Source organism: Lepidothrix coronata, unplaced genomic scaffold (genome assembly GCF_001604755.1).
Source record: "Lepidothrix coronata isolate B3197 unplaced genomic scaffold, Lepidothrix_coronata-1.0 Scaffold35, whole genome shotgun sequence".
Taxonomy (NCBI): Eukaryota; Metazoa; Chordata; class Aves; order Passeriformes; family Pipridae; genus Lepidothrix; species Lepidothrix coronata.
In genome coordinates, this window is record NW_016690215.1 from 3307356 (window position 1) to 3323945 (window position 16590).

Below are 16590 nucleotides of genomic sequence, written 5' to 3' on the forward strand. Positions count from 1 at the left end.
AAACACACAACTTATACAGCTGTCTCAAATAATAACACTACAGTGGAGTTGATTCAACCTTCTTCAGCATATTTATGGAAAAGAATTTTTCCACTTTTTGCCAAATCCTTAGTTCAATTTTCTGTGGATTTTTTATCCCCCAAATATTATAAAAAGCTTTCTTTTTCCTGGTATTATATTAAGGTTCTATGCAAATTTTTAAAATAACTAGCAATATTTATTAGCAAACATACTGTGGGAACACAAAGGAGAATGGAAGTTTTAGATGTAATCTAAATCAGTAATAGATGAATTGTTTTTCAGTCCTGTTTTGTTTCTAGAGTGAACTTTAGATCTCTTCCTTTTGGTGTGCTTCTTTTTTGTTATCAAGAGGTAGTTGATAAATAATTGTCCACTTACAGATCTTGTTCTGACATGGCATACTAACTCAAATGTGGAAGCAAGGAAGTCTTCTTGTGTCTCATTGCATAACTACAGCCAGAGAAACCACAAGGCAATTCCTAAAAACTTCCCTAGGCAAGTTTTACCCAAAGCTGATGGAAAGTTTGTGTAATCTGAATGCACGATCTTGCTTTGAAAGTAGAAGTAGTGCAGTAATGTTAGTAAAGTGAGCATCACAGATATCGCATCAATCTACCCTGTGACTTTCAAAATAGACTGGGGGCTGTCTACTCTCAAGGAGACTTTTCTTTAGTTTGACGTGACATTCTGGATTTGCATACTGTCAGAACACAGGAACATAACATTAGAAAGGCTGTACTGGGTCAGCTCAAATCTGAGAGAGACATACCTGACATTCTGCCTCTGACTAGAGTCAAAAGCAAGTGCCTGTGGTTGTGCAAGCATCATGTGAAAGAGTGCAGTCTCAGATTGTGATCTACTTTCTTCTCTTCTTTGCTTCTCTTTCCTTATCTTTTTCCAGTCAAAAAATGTCCATGCAGAATGGTTTTCTTTTGGAAAATGTGATTTGACAGAATTGAGACACAGCATGGTGATATGTTCATTTAGTAGAAGATTAAAGAATAAGATAGGCTCACAGGCTAAGCTGTAGTCCTATGACTGCCCCTACTTAGAATCAAGATGTATAAAAGACAAGATAAAATTTTCTAAATTAGCCTGAAGCAGAATGCACAAGCTTTTGTCTTACAAAAGAAACAGAAATCTTTGATCTTTTATCTTGAACTAGGCTATTTTTAGAGGGGTAGAAAACAGTCTTCTGGAGAGTCTTGGTCTTTTGCCTCTGATACCTGAATGGATGATATATAAAGATCGGCTCTATACTTCCACCTTACCTTGGCATTGATATGCTTTTTTTCTCCAATAGTGCAATCCCTAGTGTTTGTTTAATTCCAAGATTAGTCTCCTATCTTGCCTTTATTTACTCAGGCATGTGGTAACACAGAAGATGTTGAGACTGGCAGTTGTCTAACTGGGGGAATCAGAGTTAAAAGCCCTGGTACTATGCTGAGATGTAGTATTCACAGATGAAGATTATGAGCTACTGTTCCTTTGGAGTTCAAGTGGGCAAAATCATGGCAGAAAGGAAAAAACAGTGAAAAGGAATTAAAGAAAGAGGTATTACAGAGACTGGAAATAAACACTTGGGGAGAAAAGGAATTTAAACAGTATATGGTTGTTTTCATTGAAAAAGTTGGGAAATCATTTAGTAGTAGGAACTACTTCTCCCTGCAAAAATTAAAATGTTTCATGGTTCACTGGAAACTCAAATGGAAGGATCCCAGTCTAAACTGCTAGAACAAAACAACCTACCTACACTACCTAAATAATATTTTCAGTTTACCATTTTAGCTACTGTTATGTGGCAGAAGATTTATGCTCAAGACAAACAGAACCCAGATAGTACAGTTTTAGATATAAGAATCTTGAAAGGCACCTGAAAGGTACTTTGTAAGATGTCTGGGAAAACTGCAGCATTATGAGGTGGCATATATGTTTAAGTTTTGTAACTTGTCCTAGCTACAAGAATAACAAAATGATTGCTTACTGTAGTTGAAACGGGGCCACCAAAGGTTAGACTGGAAAAACAGTGGTGAGTTTTCTGGGTTTCTCAGCAGCAAAAGACATTTTTTTTGTTGGTCAATCAAAGGCAGTCTAAGAGAAAATCTGTTAGAGAAGCAGAAAACATCACTGTGTAGATAAGTAGGGGGCTAAGAACAGTCTAGACCATTGATGTGAAAATGTCCAGATAACAAAGCATGCAGTGAACAGTTAAATTTATGTAACCTGAAATTTAAAAATTCTTTCTTTTCTCTCCATTGATCATACATTGTATAAGGTGCATATGTTAGATGATGATTAGAGCTGAGAAAGGTGTGTTATGATGCACATTAGAAGACATTTATGAAAGGTGTTTGGCTTAGTGTCTTCCTTCAGAAGAAATGTAAGAAGGCAATAAGCTCTTTTACAGAATAAAGTAGTTAGACAGTAGGAGCTGGATCTGCTGACAAAGAAAAATGGAGCTAAGTGATCAAAGAGATTTCAATAGCAGCTGAACAGTACATCATAGACCTGCGGATCTGAAATAGAAGCAGCAGCTGAAATATTCAATATTCAGAAAATATCCAGAGGTAACATTAGAAATTATCATTGGAAGCCATAGAGCCAAGTAAGGAAGCAATGGAGATTTGGAAGACAGCTGGGAGGGAGATTACTGGAGCTGTGTGGAAGCTGGGTACGTCGAGGGGAATTTGGAAGCTGTGGGTGGCCCAGATCATGATGAAAATGGTAAGTTACTGAGCACTGGGAACAACTATAGGGGGTTTATGACAAAATTTTACACTTTCTCAGTAGGATTATTCATTTAACAACTTTTTATGTTTTTATACTTGCAGGATAGAACAAGCTTTGGAAGAACCAGATCAGCATTTGAAAACAATAGAATCACAGGTCTCAAAATGCAGAGATAATATGTTTGGACAGATGTGACTGTAATGCTGTCAGCTGCTGCTATTCCATATCAAGGCCTCTAATAGTAGCTGTTTATTCTTCAAGTCAAAGCGCTTGAAGACATGTGATTAGAGGCAAATATTAGCTTTTTTAAATTTTTTTTTAAGGGAGATTCTGAGAAAATATTGAAATCATCACTCAAATGTACACTAACAGTTACAAATACACACAACAAAAATAGCCTGAAACTGTTTATTTTAAATCAGATTTTTCACAATCAACTCTTTCAAGACCAGAGCCACGATTTGCTAACATTTGATAATTGAATGATGTAACTGAGGGCAGAAATTGGTCAATGGATTCTGTTACAAATTATGACTGTAAAAGGAAGGAATGAAGCACCTTGATATTCAGATTGTATTTCCACGGATCCAACAGGAATTTTGTCAGTACTTTTAAAAGGCTGATTTTTTTTCCCAACTGATTTTTTTTCCCATAAAAATATTTTGTAATCAGAAAGAGAAAAAAAAAACAGTCAGAAGTCATTGTGACACAAAAACTTCAAAAGCCCTGAGTTACTTTGACAGTTTTTCAGGGTGTAGCAATTTTTAGTATGAGAACTGGAAGGAGAATCATAGAGCAAGCTGTATGGTACGATTTGCAAAACCGCACTGCAGAGAAAGCAAGATGGGCAGAAATTTTTCAGTTTTATGTAAATCAAAGTCTCTTGGTAGTCCAATTTCTGCTTCTGATATTTAAAAGTCTCTTATTTTTCCTTGGCTCTCATACCTTTGCTGGAATTGCTTTCTGTCGCAGGAGGAGAATTACATATGCTTTCTCAGGTCCAGCTGACTCATAGTTGTTTCACTCTTTGTCCTGGCTAAATTGACCAATACTTACTGACAACTTGTTACCAGAAAACAGCATTTTCTTGTTCTTTGCTGATTATTACATCCTATATCGGGCATGACTGTTTCTAACCACAATGTGATGATAAAAGGAAGAAAGCAATTTCCTCTTGAAAGTTTTACTTTCTGCTGTTAGGCAGGTATTTTCCTTATTGTTCTCATTGAATCAAAAAATGATTTTTTTTTCTCTAGAATAGTAGAAAGCTTCAAGTGAGGATGGCACTAACTTTTGAATTCTGGGCTACTGTTTTAGTCTATCACAACCAAAGAAAAGATAATCATACTCAGCATGTCAATCAGCATTATTTCTTTTGTATTACAGCCTCCACAGCTAGTTTTAATGACTGCAGTTTCTATATTGTAGCTACTGAATAAACACTAATTAGCTGTTGGGCACAAAAGTCTTAGTAGACTGAAAAGAATTGTCTGGGCATCCCACTAAGCCAGCAAATAATGGAATATGTACTAAATGTGAGGACAAGAGTTTTAACTGGTAACTTTACGAGAAAAAAAAAGGGAGTGGATCATGACAATCACCAAGTTCATTGTAAGGTTCAGTACTGACAAACATATATTAAAAAAACTCTAGGCAGGCCAAGTTGTTTTCTTGTCTTTTTCTGATTTTACAGTCCATTTTAAAAGTTCTAGTGTTGTTTTCAGTCAACAATGAAGTATGGTTTTCCTTTATTATATTATTTTGAAGTTAAATTACCCTTTTCTGTCTAGCAATGCTTTTTGTTCTGATAATCCTGAGGTCATAGAAGCAAATTTTCCTTTTCACAGATTTGAAAACTGCAGTCTTAATGGAACCTGAGATGTCCTGTCATAGAAGCTAAAGATTTTAGAGTAACCAGTATTAAAAATCACAACAAAATCAGGAGAGTGGACAAAATTTAGAGTTGCAAGTAACTCAGAATAAAATGTAGCCTACAAAATTAGTTGTTGAAGAGGATGTATGAACTGGAAGAATCACAGGTTTAACCTTGAGATGCTTTTATGAGCCTACAGTGCTGACAGTTAAACAAATTTCTTTTTCATTGCATAAACAGAAAATACAAAGAGGACAAAGGGTGAGTGGGCCACTAAACAGTTATCATATACTGAGGTATTAGCAATGTATCAAACACTGGACTAAATTCTGGAATTTTGCTGTGGTAAGTCACAATACTTATTTTTCCCATTCTTGTCCATAAGCTGCATCCCTTGTTTATATTGCCTCTGCAATGATGTGATACTTAGCATGAAGTGTCTATGATTTATGCAAGTATATAGACCACCAGAGAATGGGAATGACAGCAACGCAAACTATTAGTCCCTAACTCCCCAACCCAAACCATTTACTACCCAGCTGTTGAATAAAACATTTGATTTGGGACATAAACTTGCTTGGTTTGGATTTTTATTTTTTTTAATTGAGAAAGTTACTTACTGGAATTCAGTGTAATTACCGATGGGACTTTTTGAGCAGCTCTAAAACTGTCTGTTCTAGTGAACTATGCAACACGGGTGTTTATTTAGTCATGGATTATCCTACTGACAGAACAATATTAAACATGTGTTCAAGACCTTGCTCCTTGAGGCAAAGGTTTGCTTAAGGCAGGAAAACTGAGAAAGTTCTGAAGTCACTTATCCAATGCTATTTATTTATTTGTATACATACAACCTAAAACAGCTCACCTGAAAGCTAAGACCTTTTTGTCTTTGTCAATTTTCAGACAGAAGTTTGGTCATGAGCTTATTTCTAAGCAACAATCGACAAAAACATGTTAGTGGAAAATGAACAGTGTGTATACAGAATTGGTCGTGGGTTATTTAAGGACAGCTCTGGTAAATAAAACTAGTTAGATATGGATCTAACTAAACACATACCTACCTATAGCTGTATTCGACAATTGCTTTTTTTAGGTGACGGTGTCACCTGAACCACATATTCATTCCCATAGCCGAGCTCATGTGAGGATCTTCCCTTCGTGCCTCCCTTCAAGTACGGGAGCGAAGCGCAGGCAGAGCTCTGCACGCCTAAGGCACAGCCCAGCCGAACGCTGCTCCAGAGGCAGGACAGCAGCTGGGGGGTCACCTGGGCTTGGAGCTCGGGACTTGGAAGAAGAGGAGGAGGAGGAGGAGGAGGAGGAGGAGGAGGGGCAGGGCCCCCCCGAACGCCCCCCCCGTGGTCGCTGGGGCCGTCGGCGTTACCTGTGCCCCGCGGCGCCCCCGGCTCGCCCCGCCCCGGTCCCTCCCGCTCCGGGCGGCGGGGCGGGGGCGGGCCCGCACCGCGGCTATTTGGCCCCGCACCGCGGTCCCCGCGCTCCTCTGTCGCTCTCGCCGCAGCCCGGATCTCGCCCGCCGGCCCGCGCTCGCCCCCGCCATGCCGAACATCGTGCTGTTCAGCGGCAGCTCCCACCACGACCTGTCCCAGCGGGTGGCGGACCGGCTCGGGCTGGATCTGGGCAAGGTGGTCACCAAGAAATTCAGCAACCAGGAGACCAGGTGCGTCCCCGACCTCCCCTCCCCGCGTTACCCGCTCTCACGCCCCGCCAGCGTCACGGGCGCGCCCTGGACACACCCCCGTGGCCGGGCTGCTGCTGCCGGCGGGTCCCGCCCGGTGTCACCCCCGGGTCTCGCGTGTGGGTGCCCCCCGGCAGGTGCAGATGCAGGCGCGGGGATACGGGGTGTTCCACTGTGTCATGGCCGGTCCCTTCCTGGTTATCCCACCCTCCCTGACCGCCTGCGGAGCACGAGCACTGCACGGGAGGCGTCCCGGCTGGTTTGTGCTGGCCCGGCTGGGCAGTGCTCCTGTCGGGTGCTCTTAGGGTGGAGCAGGGCTTGCACGGCCTCGGCCGGGCAAAGAGCATCCTGCCTCCTCTGAGGTGAGGATGGTGTTTGCAACAGGCAACCTGTGTCTGCGGCAACAGGTGCATCCCACTGCTCGCAGATAGTTAACTATGCGGTTGATCAGCTTTGTCTACCTGAAAAAAAATCATCTTGATTTTATGAACTACAGTATGTTATGTAGTTTTGTAAGGACAGGATGGTGATGACACTTTAAAAAGGGCAAATCACAGAATTTGTCGCAGACGGTCGTTATTTTGCATCAGCAGCCAGTTGTGCGTGTGGTGGACCGATTACAGCTCCTGTATGGCTTCCCTCCATAGCCCAAGACTGATGGTCATGCATGAGGGTAATACAGTCGTTGTGATGGCCTTGGCTTACTCCTAAAAGTACCTGGTTGGTTAACCGTGGCCAACGGGCATCTTCTGATGCGGTCAAACAAAGTTTAAGAGACAAAGGGTGCCTGCCTTCAAAGGTGTACCCAAATTGACACTTGCATGCTGGAACATCAGAACCATGCTTGATACTGCGGATAGCGGACGTCCTGAGCGTCATTCTGCCCTAATTGCCCACGAACTGTCACGTCTCAACATCAACATTGCTGCTGTCAGTGAAGTTCGTCTCCATGAGGAAGGTAGCCTTAGAGAACATGGTACCAGTTACACACTCTTTTGGTCAGGTGAACCCAGAACCGAAAGGCATCTCTCAGGAGTTGGCTTCATGATTAAAAACTCTATTGTCCCTAAACTTGAAAATCTGCCGACAGGTCATTCTGACCGCGTTATCTCCCTACGCCTTCCACTACACAACAAGGAACATGTTGTCCTCTTTAGTGTATATGCCCCTACTCTCCAACCCGACCCTGCTGAAAAAGATAAATTTTATGCTGACCTGTGCCACCTTACCCAAAAGGTTCCTGCAGATGATAAGATCATTAAATTTTATACTGATTCCTAAAAGTGCAGTCATACCATGCTCCTGGCCAGCAAATGCAGAAAATTACTCTGGCAACAGTGCAAAAAATTCTGCATGAAACTATCAGGATAGCTTGCTCACCTGGACTCTCTGAGAATGTGCTTGCCAGTGCTTTTTCTACCAATATTACTTCTCTTTACTAGTTTGTCATCTTAGCTTTCTGACCCACCTATTTTACTCAATTTTAATGAAGAATTTTAAATTCAGATGCAAGTGGTACGTTCATCCCATGAGCTGGTACGACTGTGCAGCTGTTTTCTATATAGATGTGTCAGTCTAGGCTGCCAGCTTATTCTGAAACACAACTTTCTGACTATAAGTAGCTGACTAGTCTCTGAAGTTCTTGTATGTTTATTTTTATCTGTTCTTGTTCTGAAACTCCTGAAAAAGTGTTTTTCCATTGCTTCCTTTGAAAGATTAACATGATGTATTCTAAAGTTGCTCTCACAAAGCTTGTCCTTCTCTTCTGTCTACATTTTTGCATTCTCAGTTTAATTGCTCTTGTTCTAGTTATGCTCACTGGCATTACTATAAACCCTCTTCCATTGGTGTTTATGCAACCTAATGTTTGCACACTCTAGCTCTTCTATTCATTCCTGATTAAATGAAAGCTTAAATCTTCTCTCAAGTCTTTCCAGCCTCATACTCACTTTATTGCTCTTTGATCTCTTTCTGCATGATAAAACTTAATTTGTGTATTTGGTTGCATGACTTTCTTGCTAACTTGTCTAATTTATTTTTTTTTAATGTTTGTTCTCCAGAGACACTTATCCTTATTTCTGCTTAAAACATAACAAACAGCAGAACTAAATTGATTTAGATTTCATCCAAGGTAGAAGTTTATCTCCAAAGTTTGCATATTTATTTTACGAGGTAAATTAAACTCTAGGCTTCAGGATGCCATAATCTCTAGTCTGTCATTCCACCTATTTTTCCAGGTGTGGAATATTGACCTCTGCCATTAACAAAGAAGGTAGTGGTGGCTACAGTATGTCAGTGGTTTGGCTAATCTCGTAGTGCCAGTTTATTTTCTTAGGCAAGTAGGGATGTAGTGTGGTAAAGATATGAGGAATGTACTTAACAGAAACATGTTTCTAGTTGCTTCTGTTGCAACACCGTGATGCTGACATTATCTTTCTTTTATTCCCTGAACTAAAATGCCTTACCACTTTAAAACTTTGTGTTTGATTTAGTTGGGTTTTTTGTTTTGTTTTGTTTTGTTTGGTTTCTTTGGGTTTTTTTTTAACAACTTTCTACTTTTGAGATTCTAATACAAAGTTCTTGTTTCGCCTTCAGCAAATAAAGTTGTATCCTCTATATAATGTTTTAAGTGGGTAATTTTTGCAATATCCATAGCAACTTATTTTGAGATACTGACTTTCCAGTTTTCCAGATTAATGTCCTTAATGAAAAAAAAAAAAAATTAGCAATAGTAATAAGAGAATTCCTCAACAATGTGTTTGAGATTAAACTAAAAGTAAAGCTGATATTGTGCTGCAGTGGTCCTTTCGTAAGGCATTTGGATTTTCACTGTGCCTATATAACAAAATTTCATTGTGTGTGTGTGTAAGCAAAAATTCTTCCCATATCAAGTGAGTCATGCACAGTCTTTTTTCCCCCCTTATTTTTGTTGCATTTTTAAATTTATAAACTAGTGTATTGGCATTACAAAATACACGTGCAGTATTGCAGAATACTAGAACGTGATAGTTAAAAAGCTCAAAGAACCTTAAACCTTGCCAGTGGCAGTCAGACAAAACCCTGTGCAAACAGATAAGCCTGGGTCTGAGGGTCAACAAACTCGTTTTGTCAGATCTGTTAAGTTAGCAAGTTGCAGAGAAGGTTTACCTTTTGTTAAAAACTCTATTTTGCTTTTTTGCTGCATTCTCTTAAATATAAATGATGCCTAAATTGATAGCTGTGTGCAGCCTCAGGCTTAAAATCCTTGTCAGAGGGTTTTGGCTGGAAGCTCTGTACTGGAGGGAAGAGCCATTATATTTCCACTCAAACAGGCTTTAGGTTTCAGTCTTAGTCCTTAGCAGGTGTAAGTGGGTTTGAGAAACTAATGCTGAGGTTAGCCAGGGATAGGACCACTACTGACAAGCACTGTGGCTAAATAGGCAGGTACAGTCCCAACTCCAGAACATTTAAAATGAGAAAGGCTTCTCTTTTTAGTTTATTCGGAGGCTGGTATATCTAGTGGTGTCACAGTTCTCTTTTGATTTAGACATTCAGTATTCTTGCAGGTGTGTAACTGATGAATGTAATGTTTGTGCTAGGGGAAATGAGGGAAATTGCTGGTAGACTCAATCACTGCCCCATTTTTTTCTTCCCTCCCTCTAAACTGTATGGAAATGCCTTCCTTCAGCTGGATACTAAAGTCAAGCAACCCTAACAAATGAAGTGAGAGAGCACCTCAGTAATATCTGGTTGTGGAAGATAAGTCTGTTTAGTATTCAAAGCTTCTGTGTCCGTTATGTGCCAGCCACAGTGCCATGGTAGGAGCTTGGGTGGCACCACCTAATTTATTTGGCAAAATGATAAGGGCTGCAGTGGGGGGCTTAGTCAGTTTATCTTCTTCAAACCTGACAAGCAATTGTCATCAGCAGAGTTGTGCAGGCTGGAGGAAGAAGAAAGGAATGGCAGTCCTTAAACAGGGGTGGCTGTTGTAGTCTCAGCATCATGAAACTCTGTTTTACAGACATGTAACCGATGCATACAGATATTAAACACACTGAAGCTTTTCACAAAATTGTCTCCAAATACCCTGAGATGGCATTTCATTATAGTTGATACACAAATAAACCCCAGTGCAGATATTTTTGGTGACTCAATTGATTTTTAAAAAAAAAAAAAATTGAATGTATCACTTCATAAATAAATATATTTTCTTACAAGATACGGTATTTTTCTTCTCTAAAGACTATTTATTTTAACTCTGCCCTTAAAGTACTTTTTATTCTCAAACTGGAGAAACTAGAGTGGTAGATGGCATTCTTTTACATCCATCTCTCCTGGTGAAAGAAGTTGGGGCTCCCACCCATTCCTGTGAGCTTCCTTGCTTCTTCCTGTCAGATTCAGTGTCTGAAGTGAATATTTTCTTGATCCAAGAGGAAGAGATTAGAAGTCCTGCCTGGTACATGTGAATTTGAAGGCTTCCTACCCACAGCCTTATTTAGCTACTGAAGCTGGGTTGTTTCAGAAACATCAGCTTAAAGTGAATGCCATTTAGCTTTTGCAGAGGGAAATATGGCTTGACTACCAAGGGACATTGCCTGCTGTATGGAAAAAGCTGTGCTATTGGTATGAGGGCCGTGTGTTTGTAACTAAATAAACAAAACTAGTATCTTGGACTGAAATTTAATCTTGGAAGTTAGGAAAAAGTAGCGGATGTTTCCCTGGAGAATTCATGCAAGGATGGGTTTGGGTCTCTATTTCACACAAAGTGGGGTAGTGAAACTGTTTTTTTCTATCAAGTAAATAATTGAAAGAATCAAGAACAAACCTGGAAACTTATATATCAGGAATGCACAATTCAGCACCTGGCTGTAAAATGTCCCTCTTATCTTCCCTTCAGCATCCTCCAAATCTTGTACTGCAGTTGTCTCAGATGAGACATGACCTGATTGCATCTCATGTAACCTGGTTTGAGTTCAGCTGATGTGGAGGCCAGGAGCTGCATCATCCTCTCTGGAGTAGATGGTTATGGTGCTCGCAGATCTCTACTCATGGAAGTTTATGAGTTTATGACCTCAAGCTCAGGTCATAAACTGATGTTACATCAGCTGAAGGCAGTGAGGATTAGGGAACATGCTGAGATGTGAATTGTTTCTTCGCACTGCCCAGCTGCTGAGCAGTGGTTGGCAACTGGAGTGGTTGTGATCTGCCTGTGTCAGTGGAGGCAGCTCTTTCCCTCCCTTCCCACTCAGTTACATTGTCATGAGCAAGGGGAGGCTAGAGACACAGATTTTATCAGATTTGTTGAATAAGATAAAGATTGTTTCTAGACTTCACGTTGTGTGTGTTTGTCATGGTTTAAGCCACAACAACGCAGTGTTTTGTTTGTACAGGGAATTGAGGATGCAGCAAATATAGCCATCTCTTACATCATTCATTGCTCTGTATCAGAAAAGCCCCCAAATCCTTCAATGCTTTTGTTTTGAGGCTTCCACTGTATTGACTGTGCACTTTTATCACAAAGATATCTTTATTATGTTTATCTATATTTTTATTTATCTTTGTGTAGATGATAAAAGCTTGAAATAAAAAAAAAAGATTGTTGAGAATAATGACTAACAAACCCACATGTCCTTAGCTGCAGAGTTTGGTACTCAGATTTTGGAGACTTTTTGCCCATTTTCAGACTTATTAGACCTTTGTTTCCAAATTTCTGAGGGTTCCTTTTGGACTGCATGTGGCTAAACACAGAGCTAGCTCAAGGAAGGGTATTTTCCTCTTGGCAATGGTAGGCTGTGTGCCAGAGTAAGAAGATACTTCCTGTCTTCTGATACTTACCACAGCAGTTCCCACCATTAGGCAGTTGTTAATGAAGATTTAGCAGAGGGTTTGTCTTAGAGCTTTTAGGGTGGAAGAGCCTAGAGTTGAGGGGAGACCAGGCGATAAGGGATCCCTGTAAACTTAAAACCAACTCTGGCATTTTTATTATTTCTTTGTTGTTTTGGGCTTTGCTAGTACCCACTTTATGTAACATCATGTCAGTTGAAATATTTGTCCACTAAGTTGGAAGCCTTGCGTTAAAAGACTTTACTCTGCAAAATGTGTTCCCAAAGGTAGGAGGTCAAACACACCCCACTGCTGAGCGCTTACCATTGGCTGGGTTTCAATGAACTGCAAGCTCAGCATGTGGAGGTTTTTGATCACTTTTGAGATATTGATTCTTTTTACACACTGTATGAGGACTCTAGACCTTAAATTTTTGCTTCTTCTCTGGGTATTAAAAGGGCCTGAAGTACACATCTACTTTATTGGCACCTAAATTGTTTAAGAAATCTTACTTCTTGCAAGCATGGCTAGAAACTTAATCTATTGTAATTATTTAAAAAGGTATGTAGAGCCCTTGTAAGTGCATGATTTGAGCAGGATCCTAGTTACAGATTTATTATTTACCATCCTAATCTGGCTCTGCATACTTATTCCCCTAATTCCTCACAACTGTTTGCTTTTTGGTTAGAAGGTACAAATTAAAAATTCCTATCACTGAGTTCTGATGGGAGTATACTGTAAATCTAGCTCAGGAGCTCAGTTTGCTGTTACTCCTGATCCTGATTTTTGCTTAATGGATGCTTCAGCCATTGAAATATGTTTGTAACTTAAGTAGATTCTGAGCCTTATCCTTAATTCATGGTTATTAGTTCATCTAAGTTTCTGCTTACTAAATTGAACTAGAGCCTTGTGCTTGTGAATTCCAAGCAACTCGCTCAAAGTTAATTCCTTTTGGGGGCTATTGATTTCTGTAAATTTCACTTTTAAACAGAACTGTGTGATGTCAGGGCTTTTAATGTACAGGTTCTGTTGACTCTTCTTGAATGAGACATTTATTTAAACTGTTACCAAATAGCGGAATTTGATTAAATTGCATAAACCAAACAGAGCTTGTAATCTTGAGGCAAGAGTTTGTTCTTATGTCCTTCCTCTGTGCCCTCACTATGTGAAATTGTTTAAATAACCTTCCAAACAGTTATGATATAGATGGGGGAATTTAGTAGTAATGTTAATAAGATAACTAACACAGTTTGACTCCTGTTAGCTTAGTGTTATCTAATAGATAGTTGAGATACAATACTTCACATATCTGATTCCATAGTTTATAGCCTTTTGTTGGTTGTCTGAATACGTAAAAAAACCCCAAACCAAACGAAAACAAAAAAGGAGGGGGTGAAAAAAAGCCGAAAACAAGCAACAACCAAACCCAAACTGCCATTCTCCCCCCCAAAACAAAACAACAACAAAAAAACCCCACCACCCAAAACCTCACCAGTGTTGTTAGTACAGGCTGTATCTGATGGAACACTTGCAACACAGTGACTGGTTATCCTTTATTCTCTGACTTGGTGGAGGTAAAATAAGCAGCTGTGTGTGTATCTCTTGGCTGAGTCTACACAATACCTCCCAATACCAATCTTTGAGAAGATAGGTAATAAGAGATACTGCTTGGTTGCACAGCTTTCTCTAGCTGATTGGGAAATGTGACTATTCACATTTCTGTGTGACAAATAAGAATGTTATTCTAGTCTTAAAAGCATAAAGAATTTTTTTTCAAATGCACCAAGAGAGAAAGAAGCAGCATGTTTGTTTTTTAAGTTGTTTACAAGAGGAAAAAGTTACTGCTAGCACAAGGAAAGAAAATACAATTAATGACAATGGAAAAAGCATCACTTCAGGTCCATTGTATTAACCAGACCTATATTTATCTTAAAGTATATTTCCTGACCTTCTGAAACCTCTTATTTTTTAGTGATGTGCTTAGAAATTACTGCTTTTACCAACTCCGAATGCTATAACTCAGTGTTCTTTCAGTATATAATGAACATTAAGATCATGTCATTTGGGTAGTTTTTTTTCCTAATGTGTAATGTCTGTTAAACTAGCTGTTGTTTTTTTTTACCTAAGTACTAAAATAATTTTTCTTTGGATGTATTCCAAAGGTGTGGTATGTGACAACAGTTGTTATAAAGCAGGTCTGTGAGTGCTGAGTCGAGTGGCAATTACAATTTTTTAGAGCCCTCATAATAACCATGAAGCTATAATAATGATTGAGGCTACATCCATCTAGTGGGTAGATGCTTTACTTAGAGCTGGATTTGTATTCAGAAGGGCTTCAACTTAAGCCTGGGCGGTTTTTCCAATTATGTAATATACTTAGTATCTTGCTGAACTTAAGTTATGTTGACCAAAAGTTTTTCCGCTCCAAAAAGGAAAACAAGCTACGAAAATATTTTGATCAAAATACTTTTCTCTAAATGACCCTATTTCATTGATCAAGAAGTTGGACAGGAAAGTAACAGTTTTATATCTGGAAAATTGTGTCTTTGTGCCATGATGAAAGCCTCCAAAAAGTTTCCTGACATATCTGCATATGACTCTGTCCCTGACCAACTCTCTGTCCTTCCAGAGACCTGGTGTTAGATGGTTCGCTTTCTTTTGGATCGTAAGAAATCCTGCTAGTAGTATTCTTGGGCAAAAAAATGTATTAAATTACAGAGAAAAATTAAGACAGGATCTTACTGTATCTTGTTTGGGACTGCAGAGGAGACGAATAGGGGAGCTAAGAACATGAACTTAACTATCTTGGTGCTGATAAATCAAATATTTGCTTACCCTTAAGATGTTTTAAAGCAGTAAACTCCTTTCTACAGAAAGCTAATGAATTTTACATTAAAAAAGTTGATAAACAAAAGTTTTTAGAACTGGGTTTGACCAGCACAAGCCTCAGCGTTGAAGGACTCATCCTGGCCTGTATCAGGAACAGTGTGGTAACAGGTGCAGGGAAGTGATTCTGCCCCTGTACTCAGTGGTCGTGAGGCCACACCTGGAGTGCTGTGTCCAGTTCTGGGCCCCTCAGTTCAGGAAGGACATTGAGGTGCTGGAGCAGGTCCAGAGAAGAGCAACAAGGCTGGTGAAGGGGCTGGAGCACAAGTCCTATGAGGAGAGGCTGAGGGAGCTGGGGCTGTTCAGCCTGGAGAAGAGGAGGCTCAGAGGAGACCTCATCACTCCCTACAACTACCTGACAGGAGGTTGTAGCCGGGGTGGGGCGGTGGGGGGAGGGGTTGGTCTCTTCTCCCAGGCAACCAGCAGTAGGACAAGAGGGCATGGTCTAAAGCTCTGCCAGGGGAGGTTTAGGTTGGATATTAGGAAGAAACTTTTTACAGAGAGAGTAATCAGACATTGGAATGGGCTGCCCAGGGAGGTGGTGGATTCTCTGTCCCTGGAGGTTTTTAAGATGAGATTGGATGTGGCACTTAGTGCCATGGTCTAGTAACCATGGCCATGTTGGATCAAGGACTGGACTTGATGATCTTGGAGGTCTTTTCCAACCCATTTGATTCTGTGAGCAGAGAAATTATTCTACCTATATCTTGGCCATTAGAAAGGTTTCCAGCTAGAAGCTTTTGCTCATTTGTGCCTTGGGTAAAGATGCTACCTTTTAAATAAAGGTCCACTATCTTTTAGCATTTAATAACTGTGACTAACTTAGTAGAGCATGGGTTTAAAAGGTCTGATCACCTCAGTATTTAGGAAGTCTGTTTTTTGTATGTTGTGCATGGATTTAGGGAAAAATGAAGATTATTCTGCTGAGTTTATACATAAGTTTTGGAGTAATAGATGTGAAAATTAATGTGGTTCAGCAATATGATTCTCTTGCTTGGATCTAGAATTGAGAAAGAATACATTCAATAGTTTTATTTTTCCTGTTCATTTATAAGCTCTATTTAATTTTTGAATTCTGTGGTGTGAGCAGTGACTGGTCCCAAAATTTGCCTTGAAATCTGTGGAAGAATAAAATTTCTTTTAGATACTATCATAAAGAACCAAAGCAAGTAAGTACAGTTAGAGTGAATAGAGCAACGGACACTACATGAGAATTGAGCCATGGTAAGCTGTTGATGAGCAGCTCTCGTAGCTTTCCTCTAAGGTTTTCTTCTTTTAAAAATACTCTACTTGAACATCATGGTGTAGATCTTAATGAGATTTTTGGTTTTGGAGTGTGGTTTGATATATCCAGCTTCTAAAATACACCTGCTTCCTATACATAGTAACATCATAATTATAGAAATATAATTGCCTTTTTTAAGGAGGTATTTTGAGGCAAGGAGTACTTAATGCCTGAAGTTGAATATGCTATTTCTGTACTTATCATCTAGGTAATTCTTTAAATGGCCATCTACCTGGGAGATGGCAAGGACACAGAACATATAGACTAAAAAAAAGCAGTAACAAATTTAATAACAAT

At 39.7% G+C, this 16590-nt stretch overlaps 1 protein-coding gene across 3 annotated transcripts in view; it reads left to right on the top strand.

Moving 5' to 3' along the window:
* Window positions 1-357: 357 nt before the first annotated feature.
* The window catches only part of PRPS2 (phosphoribosyl pyrophosphate synthetase 2), a 30042-nt gene continuing 13809 nt past the window's right edge, over window positions 358-16590 (top strand). Inside the window, exons 1-2 of one of the 3 annotated variants that reach the window (XM_017812254.1) lie at window positions 358-372; window positions 826-833. Coding sequence is in view for 2 of the 3 variants with exons in the window: in XM_017812252.1 (XP_017667741.1) it covers window positions 6181-6302 (122 nt within the window). In the remaining variant the exon portion in view is untranslated. Of the gene's footprint in view, window positions 373-825; window positions 834-6110; window positions 6303-16590 lie in introns of those variants that run through there. The other 2 variants (XM_017812252.1, XM_017812253.1) reach the window with 2 other exon arrangements.